A 15,876-nucleotide genomic window follows, 5' to 3' on the forward strand; every position below is an offset into this window, starting at 1 on the left:
TGTGCCAAGACGCGCCCAAATCGAATAATACAGCGAGTTTGCATTCAGAAATGCCGCGTCGACGGTTCGCGACAGCACAAATATGTGCAAGTCGGCGCGAGATTACTTAATAAGCCACTTGTTGCAATAATCGAATAGAAATAAAGCTGCCGGAGCTCCGGCCGCGTGGGATTTAATAACAAACCGATGGTTCCCGGTTTAATTCTGACATTCTCAGATGGAGTTGAAACGAGGTATGTTCCAAATCCACAATATCCGTCCCCCTTAGCTACCCCGAACACGGCATAATAACATCAGCTGCTACAACTTCAATAGAACGCCGCAACGTCCTTGCGGTGCGCTCTCCCCTTCCGCTCCAAACGACGAACTTGAGTTTGGCAAATTGGGTTCTCGTCTAACAATCAACCACATTCCGCAAACGTGTAACACGTCCGCCTGTATACACAATTCTGAAACAGCTTCCTACGAGATATCGGGATATCGGGACGCGGAGAGAAGCATCGGAATAACGTTGCTATTTCTTCGTCCACCGTAATTGTTAAGATCGGTTGACACCCGTCGCGTGTACAATGGGAAACGTGACTTTGCAACTTTACGAATCGAGGAGCTTCCACGTACAACGTAGCGTGGAAGACCCAATTACTGTCACCCGTTACTCTACTTTTTATATTTGTTAGGATAGAAAGCAGAACAAATGGATGAAAGTCAAATTTGGGTAGTCTTCTTGTACGATGAGAATGGTTATTCCTTTAGCTATCGATAGCAACACAGTAGTACCTCGATTAATGACAGATGGGGAGGATCGTCGCTAAGCAACAGCTGAAGTTCGAAGTACTACGCATGCGCCACAAGTAGTAGGGATACTACGTTATTATTTTTCGACTTTCGATTACTTTTCGATGTTTAATAATAAACTGAATGATTGTGTTGGAGATCACACGTAATGTTGTTATTTTACACTAAAGGAATTATAATTTCATCAAAAAATGTCGGTTAATAAATTTAGAATAAGACGATATAAGTACACTCGACTCTAATGCGAAATCTTTATAATTTCAAAACTTCAATTCAATAAAATTTGGCATAAATGATTTCTTCAAGTGTTAATCTATGGGGGCGCGTCAAAAAAAAATTTTGACCCCTGTAGCTAAAGACCACCCTATTCTACATGCGACGTAACGTGGAAGACCCAATTACTGTCGCCCATTACTGTATTTTTTATATTTGTTAGTTGAAACGTACGAGATTTTTAGGTTAGATAGGATAGAAAGCGAAATAAAACACGGATAAAGGTCAAATTTCGGTAGTCTTCTTGTACGAATCGAAGTTAGATTAACTTTAAATACAATTCTATAATTACTGGTTAAGGTATTACAAGATTTGAATGCGTCAAGTTAAATGAGAATGGTTATTCGTTTTGCTCTCGATAACAACACAGTAGGACCTCGATTAATGATAGATGGGGAGGATCGTCGCTAAGCAATAGCTGAAGTTCGAAGTACTACGCATGCGCCACAAGTAGTAGGGATACTACGTTATTATTTTTCGACTTTCGATTACTTTTCGATGTTTAATAATAAACTGAATGATTGTGTTGGAGATCACACGTAATGTTGTTATTTTACACTAAAGGAATTATAATTTCATCAAAAAATGTCGGTTAATAAATTTAGAATAAGACGATATAAGTACACTCGACTCTAATGCGAAATTGTAATAATTTCAAAACTTCAATTCAATAAAATTTGGCATAAATGATTTCTTCAAGTGTCAATCTATGGGGGGTGCGTCAAAAAAAAAATTTTGACCCCTGTAGCTAAGGACCACCCAATTCTACATGCGACGTAACGTGGAAGACCCAATTACTGTCGCCCATTACTGTATTTTTTATATTTGTTAGTTGAAACGTACGAGATTTTTAGGTTAGATAGGATAGAAAGCGAAATAAAACACGGATAAAGGTCAAATTTCTGTAGTCTTCTTGTACGAATCGAAGTTAGATTAACTTTAAATACAATTCTATAATTACTGGTTAAGGTATTACAAGATTTGAATGCGTCAAGTTAAATGAGAATGGTTATTCGTTTTGCTCTCGATAACAACACAGTAGGACCTCGATTAATGATAGATGGGGAGGATCGTCGCTAAGCAATAGCTGAAGTTCGAAGTACTACGCATGCGCCACAAGTAGTAGGGATACTACGTTATTATTTTTCGACTTTCGATTACTTTTCGATGTTTAATAATAAACTGAATGATTGTGTTGGAGATCACACGTAATGTTGTTATTTTACACTAAAGGAATTATAATTTCATCAAAAAATGTCGGTTAATAAATTTAGAATAAGACGATATAAGTACACTCGACTCTAATGCGAAATTGTAATAATTTCAAAACTTCAATTCAATAAAATTTGGCATAAATGATTTCTTCAAGTGTCAATCTATGGGGGGTGCGTCAAAAAAAAAATTTTGACCCCTGTAGCTAAGGACCACCCAATTCTACATGCGACGTAACGTGGAAGACCCAATTACTGTCGCCCATTACTGTATTTTTTATATTTGTTAGTTGAAACGTACGAGATTTTTAGGTTAGATAGGATAGAAAGCGAAATAAAACACGGATAAAGGTCAAATTTCTGTAGTCTTCTTGTACGAATCGAAGTTAGATTAACTTTAAATACAATTCTATAATTACTGGTTAAGGTATTACAAGATTTGAATACGTCAAGTTAGATGAGAATGGTTATTACTAGACTGCGGATCTTTATGCAAATTCACATTTTTATTAATAGAATTAATGACACGGAAGCTTCGCAGAGGGCTGTCTCAACCCCTAAATATAATAATTCGTATCTTACTTTAAGTATTTCTTATATTTTTGCATATTGAATGCATTCTGTAGTTTTTTGAGGATTAAAATTTCCTATAAATGCATAAACATCCGCAGTCTAGTTATTACAATAGCTGAAGTTCGAAGTACTACGCATGCGCCACAAGTAGTGGGGATACAACGCGTGGAGCTACGTCTCAAGATTGGTTATTTTGATCACTGTATTTCTATTTCTTGTAATAATAAAATTGAATTACCGTATCTCTTAAAAACTGAATATGAGATTAAAATTTTAATGTCTATATCACGGTTTGAAATGTTGCTTATATCGAATGAAATAATTCGTCCCTGAAGAGGATAAAATATCGTCTATCCTGTATGAATTTCTCGTACGAATCTCGATTATTCTAGTCAACATCAATTTATATCATAATGACAGTTCTAGATTGAATAATTTAGTTATTGAAATCTTATTGGCATTCATATCAAGTAATACTTCTCAATATCGAATTTCCTGAATTGGCAAGACGAAGAACGCGTCACACGTTATGCTGGAATTGGATTCTTGTCAGAACCATTGTAACCAATTGAATCTCCCTAAACTGACAATGGATCGCTTTCCCCTAAGCGTAATATCGGAACGTAATAGGTATTGAATTTTTCCAAGCCTACTCGGCTGGGAATTTCAACGTAATGACACGTTTCGTTCGTCCAATCGTTGAAATAAAAGTTATTCGGTAAACGCTCGTTTCCGCGTTCGTGCGGCCATTATCGCCTTCGATACAAACTATCGCGGAACTCTGTATTAGAAATGTCAGACACGTACTGTTCTCGTCCAGAAACTAGACTGAAGTGACGCACGCAATACCACGAAAGTGTTTACAAACAGTCAGCAAGGTCGCGCCTAAAGGGTAAAGCGTTTATAGTAAACATTCGAGTCGATTCAGTTACGCCATCTCGCTTTGTCGGCAAATTATCAAACTATAAATAGAAATAATTATACTATTTTCAATAAAAAATTCAATTTCCTTTCCGTCTTATGCATTTAAAGTAACATCGAAATTGAAATTGACACAAGCAATTCGTATCGTTTGTCGACCGTTAATCTTTTCATTGCGTTCGCGTGTTCCGTAGGCAGAGAGGTAAAAAAACAGAACGTGGAAATGCAATTCCAACTTCGAGGTGAAAGATAAAACGTTGAACGCGAAACGGAAAGATTGATTCCGTAAGTCAAAGACATGCACGGCCAAGTTAATTACTAGTAAATGAGCTGTCGCTTAAAAATGCAATTTTCCGCGATGCTGGCGAGAAAGTTTGCCTCGATGGAATTTCCAGACACCTCGTCTCCTGATCCAGGCCACGGATAGCTTGTATGGAAGCTCCTCGAAGACTAAGGGATGCCAGAGACGGGAGAGGGACGAGAAAAATTTGTTCAGCTAATTCGGGCGACGTTTATTCTCCCTAAGCTAACAGCTCGACGGAAGGCAGAATAACGTGTTAATTAGAGAGACCGGATAATTGAGTTTGGAGTTCTTCAGCGCGCCACGATTCCCCGCGCGATATTACCAGTACAATCACGTTGTTGCTCGATTAAAGCGATCCTGATCAACGGGAGATAAATCGAATGCCTCGCATTTTCGTTGCATTTTAATCTCATTACGCGAACTCGACGCGGGAAACGTTTTCGTTAAACCAAATTTCAAACGATGACACGCTGTTAGACACTTTTTACACGAGCTTATTACATTTCTTTTTGTTTGTTTTTATAAAATATTTCGTTGGCCCACAGGTTCTTGCAATATTTGTTTACATCGAATATAACTCACATTTGTTTACACTGGGTGGTTGTAATAACTGGAACTCTGTCCTTATTAAAATTTGTTTTTTTATAAATTGATTCCTCGTGTTATTTTACGTATGAAAGACAAGAAGAAGAAGGATTGTCGATAATTTGATAATTTTCAAGATATTTTACTTTCTCCGCAATAGTTTATGTCATTTCGAATAACCGATTTCGAGCTGCTGGAGCACGATCGATCGATCAATTGGTGCGATTGCAACATTGAAAAAAAAAAATACGGATTTAATTTGCTCGACAGAAAACATGTTTTTCCCATCAAGATAATGCTCGGCCACGTGTAGCAAATGGAACGAAAAAATTGTTTAATTCGAACGGGAACGAATAATTTTCCTCTCCGCTCTCGTTACCCATCGAACCTTTGTTCCAGTTGCGTGCGAATTATACTTTGTTATGCAAAAATCAGAATCCAAAGTTTATAGACTACGGTATACGTAGTAAATAAATATAGTATTTCGAAGGTACGCGGGACAATTTATGAATATAGTTTTACGGGCGGCGAACGTGCATATTCGTAACCATGAAATGTAATAAATGGATTTACAATCCATCGATTCAGATTTCTCTGCGGATTGCACAATTTTAATCTTTACGCAACTCCGAGATTAAACAAACAGCCTCGTTTCCCAAACGTTTCAAAATTTGAAATTTATGGGAAGCAATTTGCGGTATTGTTCCGTTTCAGGCGAAGTTAATACACGTGTTCATAAATGCGACAAATGAATATAGTAAACTGTTGCAGTGGTCACATTTGATACTATGAATACACCGAACGGCATTAAAATAATTACGTATGTATTTATTTCGGAAATTATTAACGTTGGATCTTTCGCTACTTACACGGACATTATTCTCCGGAAAGTCTATAATTTCAATTCTTATTAAATATTTTATAGCTGCCCGTATTCTGTATAATAAAATTCAAAAGTGTCTTTCATCGTAGTTTTGATTTCGAGAACGTTGAAATACTGGAATTCCAAAAAAGTAGTTCGAATCAAGTAAAATTACAATTTTTATAAAAAATATCGTGAGTTTTCTTAAGACTGAGAAACTTGGGAATTTCTTAGTCGACGTTTCGTAATTTTCGCAAATATTTACGAAAGAAACTGGTTCGAAATCATCGACAGATAGCAAAAGATTCCATAAAAAAGTTGATGTTCTTGCATCTTAAGATGGCTCGACGTTTTGTTAGCGCGTGACATTCTCTCTCGTTATTTCCCGCGCCGCAATCCCTCGCAAACAGCGGTAAGCATTTTCTATCTCCAAGTTATTGACGCGATGAAAGGAATCGTTACCTCCGGATCGATGTTCAAACTGCCATTCATCGTGTCGTTTCACGCGTACCAACTGCATCACCGAGGGAATTATAAATTCTTGGGAATGTCGATAACGGGTGCTTCCGGGTATGGCGGAATTGTTACCGCCTAACCTTCCCTCGATGTCCCGAACAATTATTGCGTTGGAACACCTTCAACTATTTATATCGAAAATGACAAGACTGATCGAGTTTCCCCAACCGGTGAATCGAGCAAATTTTATTAAATCGTCAAAGGTGTTTCTTTTCTTTATTGGTAATAACAGATTTATTGCGAGCAGAACAAAAATTAGGGTAAGCGTGTTTCGTCCATTTTGTACACTCATCTATGTCACGAGGCGGGAAATTTGAAAAGAATTATCGAATCTTACATATTTGACGATATTTCGTTCTATTTTATCAGTTTTAAATTGACAAATGTATTCGTCTAATAATTAACAGAAACAAAAAAAAATACTGTGTCTGAACTCATTTATCAGCACCCTAATGATTTAAAACATTAAGCAATAACACCTTGTGATTAACAGGACATAGATTTGTTGTTTTCGATTAGCTTTCGCTATCCTCGGATCTAAACCTAAATTAATACACGTAGAAGTTTCAGAATTATAGACACGGGACTGTACAGATTCATAGAGCTCGTGAAAAGAAACGACGAAACATTAGAGAACATTTGTTCTGAAGTCAACTGTCTTTGAGATACCAAAACTCTATTTTGTAGGAATAAATAAGTATAATCACTTTGGAATGTAATACGTGGTTTGGTTGATTTATTGTTATCGTAAATTTCATCTACCATTAGATGATATCGTTAATGCCGCGTATAGCTAGCACAATAACGACAGGTAAATACCTAGGATCGTTTAGTACCGTTTTGTTACTTACTTAGCGTGTGTAGAATTATCCAAAAATTGCTTCACAAATTAGAAAAATGAGTGACTTTGAAACGGTTTACTTCGGAACGTATGTGCATAAATATGTCGGTATTAACGATCTTTGCATTGATTCTCTGCATCTGAACGATTCGGATTCGTCGGAATTATTGGCAGTTTGCCTTCGCATCGAGCTGTCCAACGATTGATACTCCTTTATTCATGAATCCATTCATTGTATGGAAATCAACCAGAACGTAATAGCAATTAAAGGTTCTCGAGAACGTCTGAATGAAATAGATCTTTTTTCCACAATTTCAAAAGCTTTCGAAGCTCCTTATCTAGCGATGTTCCGTATTTCTCTAACGAGCAACGTGAGCTGTTTCAATTTTATTAACGTTAACAAATTCAAAATTTTCACATTAAAAATTAATCTTAAACGCTTCAGTAATGGCATTTGTCTCATAATGTTAACACTCCCCTAATGTACCTAAACGCCTCCTATGATTTGTTGCCGGTTCAACGTCACCATTAAAGACTCTAGAGTCCCTGAGGGATGCTTTCGCTCACTTTGGGAAATTCGTAATTGAAACAAATATCACTCGTCAGAAATATGCGGTGATCTCGTTCGTAAATAACAAAGTTCATTCGAGTATCGTACGCCAATTTTGATTTTGCATAGGTTATAGTTCTGGACATTTTTATATCGAATATTCTCTTCACGAGTTACTTGAAACAACTTTTTCAATATTTATAGATAAAAATTATCAGAGTTAATCGTCGTTATTCGCAAATGAGATTTTTTTGAAAATAACGACTGTTGATGACTCGATCTAAACTAACCTCAAAATATATACAGGGTGTTCCGCATTTTTCTGTACACTCTTCAGCAATGTGTTCTACAAGTAAAACTAAGAATAAATGTTATATAGTAAAAAATCCATAAATGCTTTGTTAAGAAGTTACAACAAATATATGAACCGTGGAGCTTGGTTGAGTTTGTAAGAAAATAAAATGAATCTTTTTTGCTATCGTGAGTTTATGAAAATGGGCATACAAAACGAACGAAAAATAAGAAACCAACCCATCCTAGCTACCCCACACTCCCCCTGCTAGGGGTGTTCGATATAATCAAAAGCACGAGTAAATATCTTCCTCCGAAACGTTTGCAAACTTCCGTCGCGAAAATTTTCTCGAAGCTCTGCAAACGCGATACTCGATATCGCCTAAATAGAACAACAAACTTACCGGTCTGATGCGAAAGGAACGTGATCAACGGCAGCACAACGTACAACCATCTTCCAGGATGGTCCTTCATGCTGTCGCTCTCTTCTTCGTCCCGTGTGCCGCTTCTGTATCCTCGTTCTTCCGCCAAGAAACCCCGTCGTCGGATTTTCGCGCACCTCGACCTCCTTATCAGTTATTCACAAAGACCGTAGGAAACTGCGAAACGAGGATCCCGGGTACACCCACATCACTGTCACGCTCTCTCCTCGTGGTTTATCCCCGCGTGCCACCATCCAGAACCATAACTAATTCGCGAAACGACGTTGCATCCCTATCCAGCGGCAGCAGTAGCATTTATCCCTTCGCCGATTTCAGCGTGGATCTCGTTCGTGGATCGTGCGCGTCCGGGGTTCCCATTCGTCGCACGCGCGATCCTCGCCAGAACGTTGTAATCACTGTTGTCTTAGACCGTTAACGCGGATCGACGCGCGCGTCACGACGCTCCGGGGGTTTCCACCAGTGGGGAGATAGCGGGGTTTCCAGTCGATAAGGATTCTACGATTCTATTCCGGAGCCTTTCCCTGGATGACTGAAGAGGCGAGGATTCAACGCGACCGGTGGAATTGTATTATTCATTAGACACGGGGCCCGCTTCGAGCCAGGATTTACAATCGTGCATCATCGATTGGTCGAATCCATTTGTACGGTTTTACCGGTTGTGCACCGTAATTTCGATCCCCTGGAGTCTTAATATCGCGGGGGAATCGACCTCCCCGCCGGAGGGATTAAGCTTTTACACCCTCGCGGAAGCCACGTGCTCTCCCTACATACGTCGATCGGAATTCGTTTTGATCATAATTCCGAACCGGTCGCGAATTCGTCTTTGCTCCTGTTACTCGAAACGGTCGCTGGTCACCACGGTTCCCATATCCTCGTGCTCGTACGCCACACGTTAGACGACGCTGCCAGAGTTTTTTCGATTCCTCTTTTCCACCCCCTCGCTGGTCTCCGCGCTTCCGACCTGTTGGGAATTAAAACGTACAAATGGACCCTTCTCGACTGTCCATTTAAATCAAGCTTTTGCGGGGAATCGTGCAGTTGTTCGCGTGCATCGCTGTGTTCGATCACGGGCTATTAAGCGGGTGTCATAGAGCACATTAATCGACCGTTAATTCGCCCGTCCAAACTTCGTGTTTCGTCGGATTACGTAGTTCCGCGAAAAGTTGTGCGCTGTCGGGATGCTTGACGGGGCCTGGAACAGAAAGAAAATAATTCGGTTGGACGTTGTTCGTAGGAATTTTTTTCAAAAATTTATTTACTGTATTTATTAAACGATTGTTACAATTATAAAATCGTAATTATTGATATTCTTTCTTGTTGATGTCTGTGATATTTTTAATGAAATTATAATTCAATTTTAACAATAAACTAGTTGATATAAAATTACTTAAAAAAAAATATGTATTATGTATACAATACAATACTTATGATATATTTTTAAATTTGATTGTCCTTCTGGTTTTGACTTTTACGTGAATTTCATCCACGTGAACTATATTTTCATTCGTAGAAAATAATATTATTAATATTTACGATACCCGTACGATAAATAATAAGATAGTAACATGTCATACATTTTTACATTTATTCGTAGAATTATTTCTTACGTATACAGTGTAATGTATTTTTATAATAACATTTATAATAAACTGAGTTTGAGTAACATTCTTTTTCGAAAGTTGTGTTCTTGCTTATGGTTAATTCGACACATTTTACCCTCTCGACGAACAGAATACGATAAAAAGAGAAAAATATTTGACCAGATTTTGGGGTCAATTAAAGGGTTAAGACTGTCTTTTCGATGCAAATTAACAAAGCGAGTTTGAATATCGAATTTCGGGATAGTTTTCTCCCGGTTTTGGGCGTGGATACTGCGCAGCGTGGGAAGCGTGTCTTGCCACTGACAAGTTCTATCCGCAGGATGAAATCATACTCGTATAGTGTGCAACGCCGAGACACCGGTGATTGAGACAGGCCGGACAGGGCGCTTAAACGAATCTCGACGGTTAGAGCACGCCGGTACAAATCCTAGGGTAGTTAAGGCGTCTTAAGCGCCTTGTATGTATTCGTCCAATTCTGTAGGAACGAGGTGTAATTGGCTCTTTCTATCCCCGTCGGCCACGCGATACCGAGTTCGAAGTTCCAGAGATATAGCGTCTAGCAGGTGCGCCTCTAAGTTCTGGAGGACTAAAGTAGCCCGAGAGTCCGTGCGTATAACTCTGCAGTTTAAGATTGACCTAACAAGGCAAGGACACGAACTGTTCCACTTCGATTTTAACATTAAACCTACCGCGACCGGTGAAATAACCGTTTTCAAAATTTTAGAATTTTTTACACGCAATATTATTTTAGCGCCATTTAACTTCACGACTTTTCTTGTTGCATACGTGCAATAAATTTCACGATATTCACTTTTATTCTTATTGCTTATTTTCTAAGAAAAATATGTAATCCGTTTTGCCTACCACGACCGGTCATTTCACGAACGATTTATATTTTTTTGTAAAAAACTGGACAAAATTTGATACCAAATGCTGGTTAGTTTCCGGTGTAAATAGGAAACATATGTATAGCAAAGACCAAAGGAGAGAATCTTCAGTTTCCACCGTCTTGGAACAGTCTAACAATGCGTATTAAAAATAGTAAAACTTCAGACGCGTGCAGTTCCGAAACTATTATTAAACTTTATCAATTATTGAGGCACTGCTTGAGGCGGCAAAGCCTCCCCTTTAAAATGGTTTTTTATTTTTGTTGATACGTTTAGTTTTTGTAGTATTTCCAAGAATTTACTACGCACTGTTTACTGTTGTCACGCGCACGAGGTCAATGAACTCCCGAGCGCAACAACGAAACGTAAACAAACCCTATCTTCGAAACTAGCCACCGTATCAACTCGAAATTAAAATCGCTATATCTCTGGAACTAATAAAGCCAAACACCCTGTATACAGTCCTGGCTTATAACTGTTCCACTTTGTATTATTTATATTTGAAAAATTGTTGAGTATCTACACCTGATACCTTATGCACGCCAAAAGGGATGTATTAAAATTGAAGTCGGACAGTTCGTGTCCCTTCCTCGCAGGAAGCGATTACCGTCCATCCCAGTGGACGGATATGAGTGGAATTCAGACAACTGGGCCGTCGGTCTTGGAAATTCCCGACCGTAGATGGGAGGGAAGAGATTGTCTCGCTGTCGGTTTACTCTATAAACGTCGACGCGGAGACATCTTATTCGCGGGAAAAAGCGATTCGAGAGAGCCCCGGAGAATATCATACCGCCATTGCTCAGAATTGAGGGGCTCGGTGGAAAGGAACCACACGCCACATCTACGTCGATTTTTGTTTCCTTCGTGCCCTCGGCTTTCGATTCGCCAATAAACAAAACAAGCTAGCGCTCGGAAAAATCGAGGGAAGAGACTGCTCCTGCGTCGTTTGGCTGGACGACTTCTAAGATTCGAAGAAATTCTGGAGAATTTTAAATATCAATAATAGTAAATACAGAAGATATTACAAATCACAACAGGATCAACTACTTTGTATTTACTAATTGTATGTAAACAAACTCGTTAGGGTAAATTGGATGAAAGAGTTTCCAGTAAAAAGAAGTGGAAAATTTTGTTTCCAAAAATTTCCTGATAGTTCGATAAGGAAGAAGTAAGTTTTAGATTTCTTAAAACAGATTCGAGTCAGCGATGGCGATGTCGATTATAGCTTCGAAATCGAGTTTAAACGTGTTTGTATGGGCATTTTGGAGACCGTATTATTGCTATACGCGAGTTATATTTTACGCCAGGGTTGTTGGACGTTTCAAGCGAACGGTAATCCAAAACACATTTCCCGCGAAGCGAAACAATTTTCACATGAAAATGACATTACTGTCATGAAGTGACGGGCTCAGTTACCAGATTTTAATCCCGCATCAATGCTATGGGATGATATTGGTAAAGCAATATCATGTTAAAACCCATGAAATCTGAACGACATATTCGATACCATTCAGAAACCACAGAATGATAGTCATATTGTTCGATATGTGCGCGCGGATCACATCAAACAAAATGGCGGAGCAACAAAACTCTTAAGTTTCTTTACCATAATTATTTTATTTTATTATTTTTTTTTTATTGTATTATTTATTACTATTTGGACATATTCCTGCCAATAAATTGAATTATTTAATTTTATTAAATTTTCACCAGGCAGCCGGGGAAAATAATTACATGAAAAATGTTCAATGTTACGGTAATTGTCGTCTCGTATTTCTACGCAGATATACAGTTTAAATTAAATTCAAATTTGTTGATGAATGTCACCAGATTATTACACGGCAATGCTCCTATTTTTATTCCGAAAGTTTATTCGCAAAGTCACCAGCACCGCGCGGCGATTAATTTGTCGATATACCTTCACGTTTGTAATTAAATTAACTTTTTAATTACAGCGAGTTAGCCAGACCGTTCTTTACTCAATTTCAGCTCGATGAATTTGTATGGATGACGTTGGAAAAAATATTCCAAATTAAACGCGAGCTAATTAACAAATTATTATACGCAGTGAAAAATAATTTTAATATCGAGTAAATAACAACTCGGTGGAAAAAGTAAACTTGCGCCTGCTCGCTTATTAATGCGTGATTAATATTTAAATGACACTTCATTTGAAATATTAAAATTACAGAATCGATTTTATAAAATTGTATAATAATTTGTAAGCGAGAATTCGGGGAAAAAGTTATTCATCAGGTATAATTAATTGTGATTAGGCAATAAATAAATACTAAATAGGAATTCATTTTCTAATTTTGATTTTTAACAGGGCACTGTGAAAACGGCTTAATTATTTTCCTGGGATAGATTTATCGATGTTGGGAAACAATTATAGGCAACGAATGTGTAATTGAACTTCTTAAAATCGATCGTATAGAATTCGACTCAAGTTTAGTCGGATATTCTTAAGAAAATTGCATGCAAATGTCGAGAGCTTAAATTCTGGAAACTTCAGTACCAGTCTCTTGCGTTAAATTTCAAAGGAAACGAGGCAATAACGTCCTGACACAGTCGTAGACGAGTAGAGAAACGTTTGAAAGAGGAACGTGAGATCTCGAGTAGTAGTAAAAAAGAGAAAAGTTCGCTTCTCTTCGATTCCAAAATTCGTACACAGAATTGAAAATCTGGTCACGATTTTCCACTTTAAATAAACCATGATGCAAAAAAAAAATCACAACGCAAGATAGGGTCAGTTTTCCGTTCAAAATATTCCAGATTAAAAAAATTAAAGTAAATCATTACTGAACATAATATCCTCTTTTTAATTTTATGCAATTTTATCGATATCATAATTTTCCAACCGAAAGTGTCCTTCGTTCGAGTCTCAGTTTTCGTATTGAATGTCGCAGGATACCTGGTGTGAATTTTAATTCCGGTAAAAAAGGATGTTTCTCCTTTAAAGGGGACACTGGGCGCTTAACGCTGGCCATTCTATCTGTCGCAGAGTATTACACACGAAAACACGCGCAAACGGTATTTGCACAACGTCGACATTACCAGTGACACACGGGAAAGAGAGTACAAAAGTGCCGCTACTCTGGAAACGGATGGTCGAAGCGATAGGAAGTCTATTCGAGGGGAAATTGCTGGTGCTTCGATCACCGGGAAAATGGTCTTTCATCAGTGTACTAATTCAACGGTTGCGTGGCAGCTTCCTGCCAACTAAGCAATCGTAACTGCGAGATCGAAGTTCCCGAGCACGCGTACACCGAATTCCTTCGCCTCTAAGAACAACGCGAAACGTTTGCATAATACGTCACGAGGACAGTCGTGGTTGGAATCAGTTTAAGTACGGTTTCGTTATTCCGTGTAATGAGAATATTTGCCCTGAGTTTCCTGTAATCGAATACACCAAGTTCGGAATTTACATGATCAAGGATATACAGCGATGCTCGGATAACTGCAAGTCATGTTCGCTCGGATAAGTGGAAGGTCATTCCTACTACTACGAGGGGCCCCCCGTGACGCGTCAAAGAAGCCCCACGTCGAGTAGTGTAACTTGATCTCGAATATCGGCGAGACAATAGATATATGTATAGTACATAATGCAAAGATGAAACTTTTTATTTTTGTTTTTTTTTCACTGAAACCTTCATCGATGTTTTGGTGACAGTTTTCTGATTAAAATAAGACCAAACACGATGTACTTTGTTCTTAACTTGCTTCTAATGAAGTATAAAATCGTGTTAAATATGATTAAATGTTCACACTCGTTTGATACGCGATTATGATCCAAGTTATATCGTGTTTGATCTTACTTTAAATGAAATGATGATTGCATCCTGTCATTTTATAGTTTTTTTAAAACATATTTGATACATAAAGTATTTAACTTTTCCAGGGCTTTCTCTAATATATTCAACAAATAATAACTCTGAAGTAAGATAGTCTTATTTTCGTCTTGCATCTGCCTATAGAATCATTCCTGTGAATTATTGCCCACCTGTAGGTAAACACCTTGTATATGATCTATTACAGGGAGAAAGAAAACGATTTTAGAATATTAATTTTAAAGATTTTAAGAATATTGTTGGTATCAACGATAGGAGGACTATAGATATTGTCGAGTAATTTTTGGTTAAATATTTTTTAAATGTAAACAATAAAAATGTAAAAAGAAATTTGAAGCAATGAATAACAAAAATAGGAAATTCAATTATAGAATAGGTGATTTCGAAATGAACAAATAGAAATTGAAATGTTCGATCAGTTAAACTGCACGAATAAATTTCTATACGTTTGTATTATTAATTATCCGTTGTTCGAACACAATTTTATAGATTCTTGTTATTTTCCAATATATTTTCTACTATATATATAACAATACTTTTTTGTTTAAATAATAATACTCTGCTACTGGTATTAGAATTAATATAATTACCATAATGATACACGAATGATTAAATTCGAAATTCATTAAAATGCATTCAAATTATTCGAACAGTTCCATTCTAATTTCCGACAGAAATGAGAAACTGGAAAATTTAAAAATCACTGTGTCGAGAATACACGTAGTAAAATTATACCGGAGAATGATTCCCCCGGGAAACATAAAGAGAAGCTATAAAATTAATTTTCATCGCGCAGTTCCGTAATCAGTTTTGTTTTCAAGATGTACACGGTCTGAAATTTAGTTGAAAAGTTATATTCATAATAGACACGAAAGTTAACCAAAACTTCTTTGATGAATTTATGAGCGTTAATGTCAAACATACTAACGGGTTCAACGGAAACGTAATATAGTAACCTTCAAGTTATGCAATTGTAAATTCTACAAATTCATAATGAATATCGTTAGTGAAGTTATGCTGAAACGTATGTCAATAGCATCGACAAATTTACGTTGAAAATTCCTGTTCGTGTACACGATTTGACATTCATTGACACGTGTGCCTATCGTATCGATACCCATTAATTAATACAATTAATTTTGTCACGTGTTTAATTACTGTCACAAATTATCGTAAATAGGAGGTTCGATAATAACAGATAATTTGTTTAGAATGGAAAACGTAATTGACAACTTTTTGAAATTAGAATCTGGTGAATTTTCTCTATAATATAAAAGAACTGTTAGAAATTAATCATAATTTCAGTGCACTGACCTAGATGTACAGTTTTTGTGTACACAACTTCCACTGAAATCTGGAACAGCAGAATTGC

The 15,876-nt window shown here is 37.3% G+C and overlaps 1 protein-coding gene across 1 annotated transcript in view; it reads right to left on the bottom strand.

Annotated features, from left to right (window-relative positions):
• The window catches only part of LOC122400096 (T-lymphocyte activation antigen CD86-like), a 187,545-nt gene extending 178,990 nt beyond the window's left edge, over window positions 1-8,555 (bottom strand). The window contains exon 1 of the mRNA XM_043401333.1: window positions 8,127-8,555. Coding sequence (XP_043257268.1) covers window positions 8,127-8,196 — 70 coding nt within the window. The 5' untranslated portion in view covers window positions 8,197-8,555. The remainder of the gene's footprint in view (window positions 1-8,126) is intronic.
• Window positions 8,556-15,876: the final 7,321 nt, after the last annotated feature.

Source organism: Colletes gigas, unplaced genomic scaffold (genome assembly GCF_013123115.1).
Source record: "Colletes gigas isolate AHSC1104 unplaced genomic scaffold, ASM1312311v1 Colletes_gigas_Sc00016, whole genome shotgun sequence".
In the NCBI taxonomy this organism is placed as follows: domain Eukaryota; kingdom Metazoa; phylum Arthropoda; class Insecta; order Hymenoptera; family Colletidae; genus Colletes; species Colletes gigas.